The 15895-nt window shown below is 37.9% G+C and overlaps 3 protein-coding genes across 6 annotated transcripts; all 3 read left to right on the top strand.

The window, feature by feature from the left end:
- Positions 1-790: 790 nt before the first annotated feature.
- LOC140785113 (serine racemase) lies at positions 791-4222 on the top strand. The gene is made up of 7 exons (XM_073132850.1): positions 791-1054; positions 1377-1557; positions 1661-1747; positions 1861-2091; positions 3113-3186; positions 3277-3463; positions 3788-4222. The coding sequence occupies exons 1-7, from the start codon at positions 976-978 to the stop codon at positions 4035-4037; spliced, it is 1089 nt and encodes a 362-aa protein (XP_072988951.1). The 5' UTR covers positions 791-975; the 3' UTR covers positions 4038-4222.
- A 1749-nt stretch (positions 4223-5971) lies between these two features.
- On the top strand, positions 5972-9684 carry LOC140785368 (actin-depolymerizing factor). 2 transcript variants are annotated; one of them, XM_073133253.1, is made up of 6 exons: positions 5972-6354; positions 6880-7021; positions 7184-7275; positions 7529-7645; positions 8725-9017; positions 9322-9684. In XM_073133253.1, exons 1-6 carry the CDS (start codon positions 6058-6060, stop codon positions 9470-9472), a joined length of 1092 nt encoding a protein of 363 aa, XP_072989354.1. In that variant the 5' UTR covers positions 5972-6057; the 3' UTR covers positions 9473-9684. The 2 variants fall into 2 exon arrangements, with proteins under 2 accessions (XP_072989354.1, XP_072989352.1); XM_073133251.1 differs by lacking the exons at positions 5972-6354; positions 6880-7021; positions 7184-7275; positions 7529-7645 and adding an exon at positions 8152-8665 and having other exon boundaries at positions 8752-9017.
- A 2195-nt stretch (positions 9685-11879) lies between these two features.
- Positions 11880-15359, top strand: LOC140783710 (putative glycerol-3-phosphate transporter 1). Of its 3 annotated transcripts, none has more exons than XM_073130688.1 (3): positions 11880-12065; positions 13212-14282; positions 14438-15359. In XM_073130688.1, the coding sequence occupies exons 2-3, from the start codon at positions 13292-13294 to the stop codon at positions 14998-15000; spliced, it is 1554 nt and encodes a 517-aa protein (XP_072986789.1). In that variant the 5' UTR covers positions 11880-12065; positions 13212-13291; the 3' UTR covers positions 15001-15359. The 3 variants fall into 3 exon arrangements, with proteins under 3 accessions (XP_072986789.1, XP_072986791.1, XP_072986790.1); XM_073130690.1 differs by having other exon boundaries at positions 12058-12163; XM_073130689.1 differs by lacking the exon at positions 11880-12065 and adding an exon at positions 12351-12497.
- The last annotated feature ends 536 nt before the right edge of the window (positions 15360-15895 follow it).

The following is a 15895-nucleotide window of genomic DNA, read 5'->3' as shown; positions in this document are numbered from 1 at the left end:
TGGATTTAGCGGGAAGTCTTGTTCGGGTGAATTCTGGGGTAGATTTTTTATTCCCCGTAGCATCTGGTTTTATGCGAAAAAAATGTGATGAAACGGAAGGCTTAACGTACAGGGAGGGCATCTTAGCGCAGTTACAAAGTGAAACGTGACGGAAGGCATTGATATAGTTAACAGTACTACATCTAAAGTGCAAATCTCTTTCAAATCATTAGGCAGGATTTTCTAGATAATGGAGGAATATTTTAAATTTGTACACCAAACAATGTACGTTAATAAATGCAAATGTTTGGTTGTCTGAGTGGACGAACGAAAATACTCAGTTTTTTTTTAAAATATTTTTTGATGTTTAATTGTACAAAATAAATTAAAGAAATGTCTTCTTTACTCCTTAAATATAGTTTTTGAAGTGAGACATTTTATTAAACTTTATTTTCTAACAATTAAATGCACTAAAATAAATAAATTTGTGACTAAAGTATATCTATGTGTGATGTTTGGTGTGCTGACCTAAAATAATCAAAACCTAGGATTTCCTTTAACTTTTACAAGAATGACTCAATGACCACTCTAAATTTTAATCATATGAAAAGAAAATAGTGTTACTAATAAAGTGAGAGAGACTTAGGCCAACTATACAAGTGGTTGGGTTCCACCATATAATAAAAGTTATGGGTTCTAATCCCAACAGTAGTGATTTAGACATGCATGATGGATCCAATTTACTAACAAAGAAAAGATAGCCTACCTAAAATTATCCAACTGTGAAAGTTGAGCAGATTTAGAAAGGCATAAAGTTGATTAAGCTAACAAGATGTAATTAAGTTCTTAACAACATGAGAGGAATCCTTGATTGCAGTCCTTGGATCTTCGATGCACAAAATATAGTAATACCAGTTGTAAAACTTCCATGCAACTGGATTTGCAGAGAATCCTCGCCCATAGTCTACAAGGTTGTCGCATAGTAGCAAATGGCGTATGGGCAGCCGGCCGAGTGAGCTCGTCTTCTCCGCAAAAGCTCCGTTTCAACCTTCCATTTTACGTCCTCAAGGATCAGGTAATTCTCCTCTCAATATCTTCGGCTACTTTGCAATTTTTATTCTTAGTAGATCTCAGGAGCTTCAGCTGCACTTTTTTGTCCCACTAATTTTGGACCAACACTAGGGTTTTTTGAGGTTTTAGTGCATCATAAGAGGCAAAAGGAAAGCCCTTTAAATCGAAATAAGAAGATTTTTTTCCCCAATTGTAACATTTTAGGCACAATTGGCATGAGCAGAAGAGGATCAATTTAAAACCTGATTGATTTACATAATTTTCTATAGAAGTCCAAGTCCACATCTTTTGTGATAAATTTGGTTTACATAAAAACGATATAACAGGTTTGATGGACAGAAACAAGAATCAAGAAATACAGAAGTATGCTGCTGATATCCAATCCATCAGAGAAGCACAGATCCGCATTTGCCCGTATATCCATAGAACCCCGGTTCTCTCATCGGTATCCCTTGATTCTTTAGCCGGGAAGCAATTGTTTTTCAAGTGTGAATGCTTCCAGAAGGGGTGAGAGGTGGCTCCTTAGTTTGTAATTATTCAATGTTCGATTCTTTGCTCATCCTTTTTGCTGCGGCTGATATTAACATTTAATAGCTTACATGCCAAACAGCGGGGCTTTTAAAATTAGAGGTGCTTCCAATGCTATATTCTCACTTGGAGATGACCAAGCTGCTAGAGGTGTCGTAACTCATAGCAGGTTCACTCCCTTATTTATAGCACTTTGCAATGAATACAGTCTCGCCTTCTCTGCTTTAAAAGTTCAAATATATTTGGATAAAAAAATTAATGAGTTGTTCTCCATCTATTTAGTGGTAACCATGCTGCAGCAGTGTCTTTGGCTGCAAGATTACGTGGAATTCCTGCTTATATTGTTATACCCAAGAATGCACCAAAATGTAAGGTCGAGAATGTCAAGCGCTATGGTGGCCAGGTTATTTGGAGCGAAGCTACATATCAATCAAGAGAAACTGTTGCTAAGAAGGTTGAAAATGAAACCGGTGCAGTTCTTATTCATCCTTTCAATGACAAACGTATTATAAGGTATGTGACTGCCTTTCTCAGCGTGTTGATGTTCAGATATAATTGTAATTGTCTTATTAAGGAAGATGACGGTCATATGCTATCCTGTTGTTAAATTGCTATAGTTATCTTCTCATTTACCTTGCAATTCATAGGTTCTCAGTTTGAAAGTAGTTTGAGTTTTGAGATAGTCTAGCATTCAAGCCCAGTAATATCAGGTTATTTGAATATACTGCCTAATGCTCTGTTGCTTAGGTCCTAATTTTGAAGAACAGTCTAGGACAAAATTCTTAGTTGAAGTAAGGCAGCTGTTTTAACAAAAAAAAAAATTACATATGTGCCAAATTCGGGACAACTTTTCTTGTTTTCCGGAGAAATGGAAAATCCGCTTGTCATAATGCAAGCTGATTTCCTACCTAGTCAAAATAGTTACACTATAAGGTATTAGTTCAGGTTGATTTGTGGACTTATTGTCTATCGTCCTTCTGAGATGACTTCCATTGTCACCTATCTTCTGTTAAGTATGTAGAGAACATACCTCTTTTAATTAGTTCAAAGTAATTTAGTTTAGGGGTGAGGTGAACACCTCTGATCCTCTGAGTTGTATCTTTAATTATATAGTTCTTTATATAACCTTCTCGGCATGTAAGTTTCGTTTCATAGAATTGGCAAAAGTATCTGTCTTCAAGTCCAATATTGCCAAAATAACCAGATGATCAGTGCTTGCCTAACTTTTTGATATAGTTCTTCAAGGTAGTGTTGACATTTCAAACCTCTTTTTGACGAGTCCAATTGTCACATATTTGTCTCATTACTTGGGAGATGTGTTTCCTCATCCCTGTGAATTGTGATGTCTGAGCGAATTGCTTTGATATGTTCCAGATCATTAACTCCATGCAGAAACCCTGAAGAACCACTCTACTTAGGAACACCTGAATTTTGACTTCCTTGCCTTGGTACTAGCAGTATCTTTTGATATAGTCCATTATAATATGAGAAGAAACAAATTTTGTTGGAAGTTATGTTTTAAACATGTTTGCAGTGGTCAGGGTACAATTTCACTAGAGCTGTTGGAGCAAGTACCAGATATTGACACCTTAATCGTACCAATTAGTGGTTTGTACTTTGGCAGATCTTTAGCATTAATAAACTATGCTCTTCCCTTGTCTTATTCTTGACATTCTCATTTCTAACGTGGCTATATAGGTGGTGGTCTTATTTCTGGTGTGACATTGGCTGCCAAAGCGATCAATCCTTCCATCTGTGTTTTGGCAGCTGAGCCGAAGGGTGCTGATGATGCTTCTCAATCCAAGGCAGCAGGAAGGATAATTACTTTACCTGAGACCAACACGATTGCTGATGGACTCAGAGCTTTTCTTGGAGAACTTACATGGTATATATACCCACTGCCAAAAGTTGCTATATTTCAGGCTTCTGGACATTTAAGTATGCATGTAGCTATCTATGTATGTGTCTATGGTTTAATGTGTATCAATAGGTCTTTAGGGGCGTATATTTTCAATTTGGATATGACATTTTGCTTGCCCGTCATCTCTCCTGATAAAAATTTCTCTTGTAGCTTGAAATTTTTCTGAGGCTTCCTGCCGTTTGAGAACTTGTCATTTTCTTGTCATTTTCTTGTCATTTGTTGTTCTTTCTTATTACCAGTCGTTTCAGTGCATAAGACATAATTTGATTTATTTTCTTTCTGTTTCAGGCCAGTAGTGCGGGACTTGGTGGATGATGTCATCACGGTAGATGATGAGGAGATCTTAGAAGCCATGAGAATGTGTTACGAGGTTCTGAAAGTCGTCGTGGAGCCTAGTGGAGCTATTGGCCTTGCAGCTGTTCTTTCCAACAAGTTTAAACAGTGTGCTGCTTGGAACCAAAGCAACAAAATTGGAATCCTCCTCTCTGGAGGCAATGTTGATCTTGGTGCCTTCTGGGAATCATTTTGTAGACAATAGTTGAGTTCTTGTGCTTATTCATCAATTCACTTGATAAATTGAGTTGGAAGAGAGAAGAAAATAAGATTGAGTTGGAAGAGAGAAGTATCTAGCGACTAGCTTGAGAGTTAGTATCTTAATATTGCTGAAGGTTCAGCATTGCTACTTAAAACATGCCGATTACTTCAGTTGGCCTTCAATCTTCATCATGTGTGAATTATTATTCTACTTTAGTTATTATGATATTATTAAATATTCACTTGGGACAATTCATATAAATAACAGCTTTCAAGTCAAAAATAATAATATTATTATTATTAATTAATTCGCAGATTTTATTTTGCTTATTTTTAGATTTCTTTTTTAGATTATAAATGAAATGGTTTTTTTATATGAATATCCTTCAAAAATATCTTACCGTATATATCTCTTTGATATTTGCTTGTAAATCCTTCAGAACATGATTTTTGCACGAAAACCCTAAAACCTCTTGATTTTATATGGATACTTTTTAAACCTAACTATTTTAACTTATGAATTATTATTATTATTATTATTATTTTACTTATGGCTTGTAAAAAGTAATATGAGAGGCATCTAAACAAAAGTTATAAATAATTTTGAAGGGTATCGCAAAATTATGAAAATTAAAAGGGCATATACATAGATAAGAAATTTTAGAGGGATATACGTGTAAAATAATCCATGCAAATCTCCAATTTATGATAGGTAGAATAGTATGACTAATCTCGACGATCATACTTCACAAAAAAATTGCGAGAAGCATTATAGGCATTGTAACAGGTATTATTTGGACTGCACGGTAGACCCACTTTGCTCCTTATAATAGACTACAGTCTCTTTCACTCTATTCTACAGACAATACTCAAGTTTACGTCCTCAATTACTTGAACGGAGAAAGAAAAAAAGAAGAAAAATTAATTAAACACTAATTAATTGGTTGTCCTATATATATTAATTATCTATCTTGGTTTGGTTTCAGGTTTACATTGCAACGCAGCAGAAGAGTGTAGAATTGAGGACTTCAAAAGTTTCATCAGACATCCAAACACTCACAATAAAGAAAGGAGGAGTATTTCGAATTGAAACGAAAAGGAATCAAGAGTCTAACAACAATTCTGAGATCCATAAAATGAGATGCAGGATTTGTGGTTTCAAACTAGCAATACAAGAAAAGCATTGCTGCTCGATCCATTGCAAAGTGAGTAGAATAGACTCTAAATTTATTTGATTCAGTGATCTGAAAGTAGTTATATATATATATATATCTTTTTAGCTACTTCAAATGAATTTTGAGTTTAATACTTCTCTTCATTAAAGGCAACGGCAACAAGAAGTAGAAAACGGCCCAGAAAGCAAAAAGGTACTGGTACCATGTCGATCACCATTTATGTAACAGATGAGTAATACGCGATGTCCGTGACTTGTGATTTGAGCACTAATCATGATATAGTTAGTTTAGAATAAAACTATTTGGAGCACTTATTTTTAGTTATTTATCTTCTTATTGAAGTTTATCTCTGTATCATCTTTTGAGCTCTTCTTCTATGCCCTTTATATTTATATATCTTTTCTAGGATAAAAAGAGATCTAACACTTAGAAAAGTTAAAAGTGTTATAACTGATTCATCATGTGATTATTTATTTCTTAATTATAATTTTAGTTAAAAAATAATAATATTTTTTTGCATGTATATCCTTTTAAAAAAATATCTTATTTGTATATATAATCTTTTAAAGTTGATATTTTTTTAATATATTTTTTAACAGAATTTCTAACAGAAAAATTGTATGTGTCTATTTTTTTTTATTTAGGAGATGAAACTGAAAAGAAAATAGTTGAGGGGTCAAAATATAATTAATCAAAAAAATTTCCAACCGGAAACCCTAAACCCTGAGGTGGACTTCTATTGGGTCGCACCGAACCTTGATTTGGTTCAAAGCCCGCCGCATAGTTAACACCCCAACTACAACACGGCTTTGAGTTGCTTCGATCTCGCTCGGGACTTGCATCGAACAGATGGTGAGCAAGAGACAGAAGGAAGCACGAAAGCGATTCAAGGAGGCGAATCCCAACCTCTTCCCCAAGCCCGAGCCCCCCAAGGAGGACTCTTCTAATCCAAAGAAGAAGAAGAAGAAGAATAGCAGGAAGAAGGTTAATGGAGTCCTCAAGGGCAAACCCACCAAGAAAAGCGGCTCCAAGAAGCATCCCTTGAGGGTCCCTGGAATGCGCCCTGGAGAGAGCTGCTTCATTTGCAGGTCCGAGGATCATATTGCTAAGCTTTGTCCCGAGAAAGCCCAGTGGGAGAAGAACAAGGTTTGTTTTGATTTACTTCGATTTGCTTCTCTTTCTCCAGTGCCTATCAACTGTTTGCTTTGTTGTCAAGTCTACCTTTTGACGTCTTATTATTTGTTTTTGCACAATAACTGTTCTTGTTTATTGGGTATATGAATTGGGTATGCAGGTCATGCTAATTCTCTTGTTTGGGTGGTTTAAGTAGACAACGAAGTGTTATGATAAATATCATGGGTCATCGTTGCTAAAGCGATTACTTCGTAGATTTTCACTCCTGTCGTCAGAATTGTAACTCAGGTTATTTAGATAGTTTGAATGGTTTAGTGAGGAAAAAAAAAATTCTAACTACGATCAATATCGTTGTGTTAACATTAGTTTTAACAATAACCATATCCATCAGTAATATGAGCAATCGATTTTTGTTGTTTTGCATCTGAGCAGAAATTTCTTTAGGCCCGTTTGTGAGGATTCTTCATGCTTTATGTTTTGACATCATGGTGGTGTCTACCTATGCATAATAATGCAAGTGCCTCATGCTTTATCCAGATTTGTTTGCTCTGTCGCCAACGTGGACATAGTCTTAAGAACTGCACAGAGAAAAGTGATAGCAGCAACAACAAAAAGTTTTGCTATAACTGTGGAGAAGTTGGACATTCTCTTTTCAAGTGCCCTAAGCCCCTTGAAGATGGTATTCCGCTCATCTTTTATTTGATATAGTTCTTTAAAGTACTTCCTTTTGTTCAGTCTATGCAATTAGCACTTTTTTCAGAGTTTATATAGTATTAATACTTCTAAGGTGCCAATTTAATGGATTTCTTCTTAAGGTATTGAACTTTATTTGTAAATGCAGGGGGTACAAAATTTGCCAGCTGCTTTATCTGTAAAGAACAGGGCCATTTGAGCAAGAACTGTCCGAAAAATGTACACGGAATATATCCAAAGGTACCCCATATGTATAGGTGATTTATATGAGTAGCTTGTAACAGAAATTATCTGCATATATTTGTTAAAAGGTTCTGTTATCTGTGGTATTAGCTTGCCATCAATTGAAGTCCATAAATGTTGTAAATTCGTAATGGAGCTTATTGAATCTTCTTCTTAAGTTTTGGACTAAGAGTCAACCTCAACAATGCTGTATATTAATTATCCTGTCAATTAAGGGGAATCTGATTGATTATTTTTATGTTCTTGTTAGGGTGGTTCCTGTAAGATATGTGGTGGTGTTACGCACTTGGCCAAGTTTTGTCCAAATAAAGGCAACAGAGATTTGACAACCTCTGCCGGGGGGCAGAACATAGGTATTACCGAGCTTGTATTATTCATGTCAATTAATCCTCTTATGATATTGTGAATTTTGGTATTAAATCTTTCTTTAGAATATGAAGTCTATCATTTAGCTGCATTTTCAATTTCTGATCCTTTTTGCTATGTTTTTTGGGGTAACTCTAACTCTGAAATTGCGCTTGGATATGCTAGTAATTTTATAAGCAAGCAACTCTTGGCATCACTGGATCTCATTTTCACCTCAATGAGGATATGCTAGCAACATTCATTCATTACGTAGTTGATTTAGAATGTCTCTTCCTCTCATCTCAGCTAGCGAACCTGGGGAAAACCTGCAAGGGCTGCAGTCCATCTTCCGGAGCGGAGATGATATTGAAGATGATTTTGTTGTAGAAGAATTGAAAAGCGGCAAAAAGGATCCCCCTTTACACTCTAAGAAAGAACCAGCTGCTGGGATGGGTGACAGTGAAAAGAATCCTCATGCAAAATCAAAGATAAAGAAGGGCCCAAAAGTTGTAAATTTTTTGGGTTAAGGCAATGATCATTTGCTTTCAGTCATCGGATCTTGGATGTATGTTCATGAATATCCTAGTGCAAATGAAGTTTTGTATTTTTCGCTTGTACGATGAATAGTCTTTCTTATTTTCTTAAGATGATGTTGTCAGATTAGTTTGTTTCTTTGAAGGACATTTTAACCTCTCATTGCCATTGTACAATGTCTAACACCATTATAATGCTAGATACATACATGTACATATATCTGAGCACCTAACACCTATCTATAGAAGTTGGTTGTTGGTTCTTTATGGATGATGGTGAGCATGTCGCTCTTCATGCCTCTCTCCATATGGGGATATGCATGGCAGACTCGGTCAATGCCTTCATCTCGGACGTGCCATCAAACAACTGCTTAATTTGCGAGTTTCTCCTCTCTCTCCTCCTTTATTCCCTCCATCAAACTCTCTCCTTCCCACATTTCTCTCTTCCCCTCCTCTTTCTTTCTCTCTCTATTCCTTTCTCAGTTCCCATCCTTGGAGAAGAAACTATGGTTAGTCTACTTGATCAATATTGTTTTCAATGTCGATTAGCTACATTATCTTCTAATAGTTTTCATTTGTTGTTGTACAAATGAAGGCCAATTCGGCGTCGGGAATGGCTGTGAATGATGAATGTAAGATAAAGTTCTTGGAGCTGAAGGCGAAGAGAAACTTCCGTTTCATCGTGTTCAAGATCGACGAGAAGATCCAGCAGGTGTCGGTGGAGAGACTCGGCCAGCCCGACGAGAGCTACGATGATTTCGCCGCATGCTTGCCGCCGAATGAGTGCCGCTACGCCGTCTTCGACTTCGACTTCGTCACCGATGAGAATTGCCAAAAGAGCAAGATCTTCTTCATCTCTTGGTAACGTTTGCACATATCATGCATGCAACTAAGTGGCATTCATCATAAAGAGAAATTTATTAAAACAAACACCCTACTTTTTGCATGTCCGTTATTTATTTACTATCGAATTTGTATTTATCTTTTACTACCTTAAAAACATAGTGGAGTTCGATTAGCTATATATGTGACCATATCAATTTGGAAAGAAAGAAGAAAGATATATAATAGCAAAATATTATTAGAGTGAATGCTAACAATTGCACCAATACTAATTTCGGTCATTGCTCTACGTGGATAAATTCTTGTAAAATTTAATGTACAGGGCTCCAGATGAATCAAAGGTAAGGAGCAAGATGCTGTATGCTAGCTCGAAGGATAGATTCAAGAGAGAGCTCGATGGCATCCAGGTGGAGTTACAAGCAACGGATCCGAGTGAGATGAGCATTGATATAATCAAAGGGCGAGCCTTTTAAAGAACCAATTCGACCGTCGAATCCTTTATTCGACGACGGGGATTTCCCTTCATTTGTTCGATGGACAATATTTATTCCAGGAGATAGCATCGAATTAAACTTTTTTTTTGCCTCAAACCATGTGGCTAAATACTATTACTACCTTTATTTGTAACTCGTTTTCTTTCCGAAGTTTAATTTGCCAGTATGAATGCATCTGGGTTGCACCTAAAGGCATTTATTCCTAATCATGTAAACTAGATGCTTAGGACGAAGAATGGAATTAGAGCTCTCTTTCATTGGCAGAAATCTTTTTTTTTTCTTTTGCTATAGAACAAGGTGAAAATTGATGATTAACATCCTATCCTTTTCATATCGTTAATGAATAGGAGTGGCCATTGGCCCATGGGCCGAGTTTGGGCTCAATATATTGGGTGGACTTTGGACTTAGGTTTAGCCTCCACCAAACCCGAAAGCCAGCCAGCGGCGAGGATTTTCCATTAGGATGAGAAGGCCAGGTATTTCCCGGTAGGGTTTAGGATTTAGAATTTATCCCAAAAACTTAGAAATTGTGCATAACCAATGAACTAACTAGTAACTAGTTTCTTTTTTTAGCTAGCCAATCTTAGATACTTTTCCAACGCAAACCACCTCAAACTCACCTCATCTAATCTCGAGTTTTTCTCTTTTACTACTTAAATACTAAGATTAAGTGAATTAAAAAATTACTGAGTAGGACAATAAATTTTTAAATACAATAAAAATCTCTAAAAAGTTATCAACTCTGAGAGAATTTTTTTTTATAAAAGTATGTTTAAAAGTTATTAAATCAGATTCATATCGCAAAATCTCCCTCACATTAGTAAATTTTCATATAAGTAGGTCAAGTGACTTAAAATATTAAAGTTAATAGACATGTAAAAAAAAAAAAAGAGTAGAGGGCTAGTTAAATAAATAAAAAAAGAAAAGCTCTGTGGTCCTATCCTTTGCCGTATCAGGCTATCACCAATGACAAGGGCATGTCACATCGTTTATATAGCCCATACTCGACGTCCAGTCTGCATTGGAGTGCGTAGAATCCATTTTATAAGGAAACAAATACTTTTATCTATGCAAATATTAGAGTACAAGAATGCCACCCAGTTCTCCAGTGGTCGATAGATTGATAAGGTGTTTATTTAATGAGTTGTACATTTTCTATATTTACCACCCCATTTATTTCTTCATGCACGCATTGTGACCACAAACTCCCTCCCACCCTTTCCTGACCACCAAGTTAAAAAGATTCTAAAATTAAGGTCGTCAATCTTGGCCCTACTATCGCAATGGTTGGATACAAACATATTGCTTAGATCTATCTAGCTGCCTATTTAACTACGTAACTGAAAGGACCCAAATTGGCGAATTCCTTCGTGTAGAAATAATGAGAACAAGGACAAGAGAAAAGAAGTCAATCAGGATAAAAAGTGTACCTCTTTATTCGAATTATCGATGCATTATTCCAGGCTGAGCCCGTCCTAATAAATATTTGTAGCTCCAGTTTCCTGAGAGCTTTTGGTCACACTATGAGATATAGAAGAACGAATTATTTTCTAAATAAATGTTAGAAAGAAAATAATTTAGCATGGGAAGCTTCCTTTTTTAGAAACGATGCCGACTTCTAAGCTGCCGATGGCCAAGGGCAAGGGATGAGAGAAACTCTTTAACATGGTCGCTACCTCTTGGCCACACGGATCGGATCCAATTCTACTTTTGTGACGGACCTTTTAAATGAATGAATCACTTATAACGTGGACGTCTTCGTATATCATAAACACTTAGCCCACGTCAGCTCTTGGCCTCATTGGAGAAAATCCCTCTATGGACCAATCCACTGGTTTTGTGCATCTTGGAATCCAATACCGGGTGGATTAGAAGCACTAAATCGAGATATTTTGCCAGCAAAATAATATAATATCGTTTACGCAGGCCCACTTAATCTACGACTTGTTGTGATACAGTCGGTGTGGGAAGACTAATTCGTGCATGCCCTGGAGTAGGAGATCCAGTAGAAAACCCGTGGTGGCAAGTGGAAACTTCGGTTGTCCCCACAAAGAGGAGGAGTAAGGAATATGCGGACGGCATCGGAGGTATCATTCCATGGAATATCCTACGGATAATCTTAGCCCAACTATTGCGACCGTATTAAAGCCCCCCTGATATCCAATATTTACGTGGGAGCCATTAGCTAGCCGTGCTTAGCGTCACCTCCTGTCTGGATACCTACCGTTTGATTAATACACAAGACGGTGTGTAAATTGAAAAAGTAATCCCCCCCAATAAATAATACCGTACAGGGGGTAACCTAACGGGGGAGGGGATTTATTCCGAATCCAGCGGCTGCGCCCATCTCTCTGTCCTATAAAAGACGGATAAAACCGACGGGGTAGGATAGGAATTTGGTTCGTAACGCCAGTGTCGTCGCGTCGCGTGGCGTGGCGTGGGCATCTTCAAATCCCGCGGCGCCCCCAAGGAAGTCCCAAAGGATTCCTTCCCAGGAGGGGAAAGCTCGAAGAGGTTGCAGTATAAGGGGAGACAGATAGCGTCGTGATATCCGAACATCTCCCGATATCAGGTAAATAACTCTTATCCGGCAATTTAGTGCAGCTTAGATGTTAATTTATTCCACTGCTCCTCTGGTTATGTAGCTTCTTCTTGTTCAATCACAGAAGGGTGAGGGTAATCTGATGGGTTGTGGTCAATCTTTGCTTTTGTTGTAGAGTTAGATTGTCTAGCTAATGTTCTGCATTGGGATGTAGTTTGACTGGTAGGTTTATTACGTTTTCTTTATTCGATTGACTTTTAGATGAGTGGGTTTCTTCTTTGGTATATATCCCAAGGATTGCTCAAGTTGGTTCCCATTGTTTTCTATGGTAAGAGCAAATTTATGCTTCAAAAATCTCTCTTTTTGTTCGTTCTCTGCTGATCAGAGAAACCTTGTTGTTTTCAGCGGCAAGTTAGTTCCTTTCTTCCACTTTACTCCGATGGATTCATGCTTAAGATGGAAGTAAGGAAAAACTCCTCTTTCCCGTGTGGAGAATTCATTAGCTTTTGTGCTCTTCTTTTTTTAGTTTTAGTTTCTTTAATTGGTTGTCCCACTGAGTATTCTTTTTTCTCGTACATGGAGTGTCTTGTTGAAGGTGTCAGTTTTTGATTCGATCAGATTCAGTGGTTGTGAGGTTTGGGTGTTTTATCTTATGGTAGTGGGTCTTTTTTGAAAAGCCTATTGATTCTTAGTTCCCCTTGTTAGAATATAAAATTTATTTCTTTTTGTCTTTCACGGGCTTGAGTTTTTCAAGTAAAGTGAGTTGAACACGGTATCCCACCGACTCTTCTGTCTAAAAATAAAACATCAATCTATTTGAATTCAGTTAACTTTTCGAATATATTATCATTTCCGGAGTGAAAAAGAAAATCGCAAACATGATAAATTTTTAGAGTAACCGATGATATATCACCTGTGCTTGATATTATCTTCTTACCTCATTATGCAGGTATAATTGATTTAAATAGTAAGGTTATAGTGGCAACTTTCTTTTGTTCATACCTAATGCCTTCGCACAACTGATTTAGAGGCATTATATTGTTATTTATCTAGTAGGCTGATGCATGTTTCTTTGTGCGAAAGAAATATATACTTGGGTCATACGCATCTTGATTGGGCTTTAGAATTCATAACTACTGCTTTCTGACTTTTTACTTTATTCCGTGGTTTTTGCAGGTGACACGTCTCAACTTTCTGTTCTAAACTGCCGTCAGCTTCATAAATTTTTCTCAAGCAAAGAGCTCAGAAGATCTTTCATGGGTTCCTCGAATGAAGAAAGAATCGAAACTCAAAGCAACAACAAACCACTTGGCGTTCGGTTTCTTGAACGCATCAGGGGCAAACCTTTCAGCTTCAGAGCATACCAAGCAATTGTGCTGGTATTGACCTTCTTTGCATATGCTAGTTATCACGCGACGAGAAAAACCACTAGCATCGTAAAAAGTGTTCTTGATCCGCAAACAACGCCGGAATTAGGCTTCTCCCGCTGGGCAAGATTGTACTATCTAAGATCAGGACATAGTACAGAAAACAGCGGACAGAACAATGGATGGGCTCCGTTCGACATGGGGGGCGGCACTGCCATGCTTGGAGACATTGACGTGGCCTTCCTTGCAGTATATGCATCAGGCATGTACTTTGCTGGCCATTTAGGTGACCGATTTGATCTAAGGATCCTGCTGACTGTTGGAATGGTGGGAACTGGAGTTTTCACAGCCCTTTTTGGAGCTGGCTACTGGCTAAATATGCATAATTTCTACTACTTTCTAGCGATTCAGATGATTGCTGGTTTGTTTCAGTCCACCGGGTGGCCCTCAGTTGTTGCGGTTGTTGGGAACTGGTTTGGGAAGAGCAAGAGGGGATTAATTATGGGAATATGGAATGCACATACATCAGTGGGAAATATATCTGGCTCACTGATTGCTGCTGCTTTGCTGAAATATGGTTGGGGCTGGTCCTTCGTCGCTCCTGGCATTATTATTGCCATTGCTGGCTTGACAGTGTTCCTATTCTTGCCTGTTAGCCCTGAGGTGGTTGGGATCGAAGAGGAGGATGATGTAAAGTCTTCAGAGAAGAATGAAATCAAGGAGCCTCTTTTGGGAGGAGCAGATGGTAAAGATAAAGCAGTGGGGTTCATGGAAGCCTGGAGGATTCCAGGCGTGGCACCGTTTGCCCTCTGCCTCTTCTTCTCCAAGCTGGTGGCTTATACATTCCTCTATTGGCTTCCTTTCTACATCAGCCACACAGGTCTGTTACTTTTTTACATAATTGGTTTTCTATCATATATTGAAAATTTACTGAAATCAAGATATATATGTAGTCTCTATGATCGATATTGGTCTATGGGTTTGTACATTAATCTGACATAGCAAATCTTTTTTTTTCTTCTGTGTGCTTTGCAGCTATTGATGGAAAATATTTGTCAGATTCAACAGCTGGAACACTATCAACCTTGTTTGATGTCGGAGGCGTCGTTGGTGGCATCCTTGCTGGTCACATCTCAGACCGGCTTGACGCCCGGGCACTGACGGCCGCTAGCTTCATGTACTGTGCTATACCTGCTCTGTACTTCTACCGCATATATGGGAGCATCTCACTCTACTGGAATATTGCTCTCATGTTCATCACTGGCATGCTTGTGAATGGCCCCTATGCACTGATAACAACAGCCGTCTCCGCAGACCTGGGAACTCACAGCTCCCTGAACGGAAATTCTCGTGCTTTGGCTACTGTCACGGCAATCATAGATGGGACGGGGTCCGTCGGAGCAGCAATTGGCCCACTGCTGACGGGCTACATCTCCGCAAAGAGTTGGAGTGCCGTCTTCACAATGCTAATGGTGGCAGCCCTTGTGGCTGGGCTTCTCCTGACGAGACTTGTGGTGGCTGAGGTCTCAGCTAAGATAGAAGCCAGGAGCTCACGAAATGTGAGCGATCTCCCTGTGTCATCTATGGTGGAACCTTAAACTGATGTCGCCCAGCTTTGGATGCGAAATCCGGGAGCATATTCCTCTTACTTTTAACCTGAGGAAGGGCTCTTTCATTCTTGGCAGGAGAAATGTCGAGAATAAACGACTGAAAGCGTTCTGTCCGTTGCAAATTTCCAGTTTCGGATTTGCACTGAATTAGGAAACTATACGTGGGTTGTAAGCTTCTTCGCGGTTGCGTGAGAATAAACTTGCCCTTAACTTTTGTGCGAAAGGCTAGTCGTATGCTGCCTGAGGCCTGTTTTGCCTTCGGTGCAGGATAAATTTTTTTTGTACAAATGTTCAGCCAGGGATGTCAAGCTTAAAAGAACAATAGCAGGTTTACTTTTGGATCAAAAGGTGATGCAAGTTTGGTTCGTCACTCTTGGTCTGTACTAATTAGAATTCAGAGAATGAGCTTGAAGCATGACGCATGATCAGCTTGACTGCAGATTGAACGCAGCATATTCGATTCTTCTTGAACATATATAATTTTGCAACACTTTTAGGCCAAATGGCCAATTGTGCACGTAGATTCGCACTATCTGATTGGCCGGGTCATCATTTGCTACGAGAGATTAGGCCGTTCTCTTCACTTATGTCTAATTTAAGGCAAATGGTCATACTTTAAGTTTTATATAGAATATCAATTGTCCCACTAAAAACTAGTAATGTCGACTACTTGCTTAAGTTGATCATACTTTAATATATATATATATATATATATATACTTTAATAAAATACTATAAATGCATATATATAATTACAAATAACACCTTACTTTTCTACTGTAGGATAAGTAAAATCCCCTCTTTTTATTATTTATAAATAGAGCCCTTATTTGCTTAAAAATATTATTAATGTTCTTGTGAAGTTAAATTTAAATTAGTTTTTT

Source organism: Typha latifolia, chromosome 3 (genome assembly GCF_019914945.1).
Source record: "Typha latifolia isolate L0001 chromosome 3, TyphaL0001v2, whole genome shotgun sequence".
In the NCBI taxonomy this organism is placed as follows: Eukaryota; Viridiplantae; Streptophyta; class Magnoliopsida; order Poales; family Typhaceae; genus Typha; species Typha latifolia.
Note: the sequence above shows the minus strand (reverse complement) of the source record. Positions and strands in the feature narration are given on the sequence as shown.

Bases quoted from the DNA above. Each gene is read 5' to 3' on its own strand.
- LOC140785368 (XM_073133253.1), top strand. From the start codon at position 6,058: ATGGTGAGCAAGAGACAGAAGGAAGCACGAAAGCGATTCAAGGAGGCG. The intron at 6,355-6,879 runs GTTTGTTTTGAT...TGCTTTATCCAG, and splicing joins CCCAGTGGGAGAAGAACAAG to ATTTGTTTGCTCTGTCGCCA. The intron at 9,018-9,321 runs GTAACGTTTGCA...TTTAATGTACAG, and splicing joins AAGATCTTCTTCATCTCTTG to GGCTCCAGATGAATCAAAGG.
- LOC140785113 (XM_073132850.1), top strand. From the start codon at position 976: ATGGGCAGCCGGCCGAGTGAGCTCGTCTTCTCCGCAAAAGCTCCGTTT. The intron at 1,558-1,660 runs GTGAGAGGTGGC...CATGCCAAACAG, and splicing joins TGTGAATGCTTCCAGAAGGG to CGGGGCTTTTAAAATTAGAG. The intron at 3,464-3,787 runs GTATATATACCC...TTTCTGTTTCAG, and splicing joins TTTCTTGGAGAACTTACATG to GCCAGTAGTGCGGGACTTGG.
- LOC140783710 (XM_073130688.1), top strand. From the start codon at position 13,292: ATGGGTTCCTCGAATGAAGAAAGAATCGAAACTCAAAGCAACAACAAA. The intron at 14,283-14,437 runs GTCTGTTACTTT...TGTGCTTTGCAG, and splicing joins TTTCTACATCAGCCACACAG to CTATTGATGGAAAATATTTG.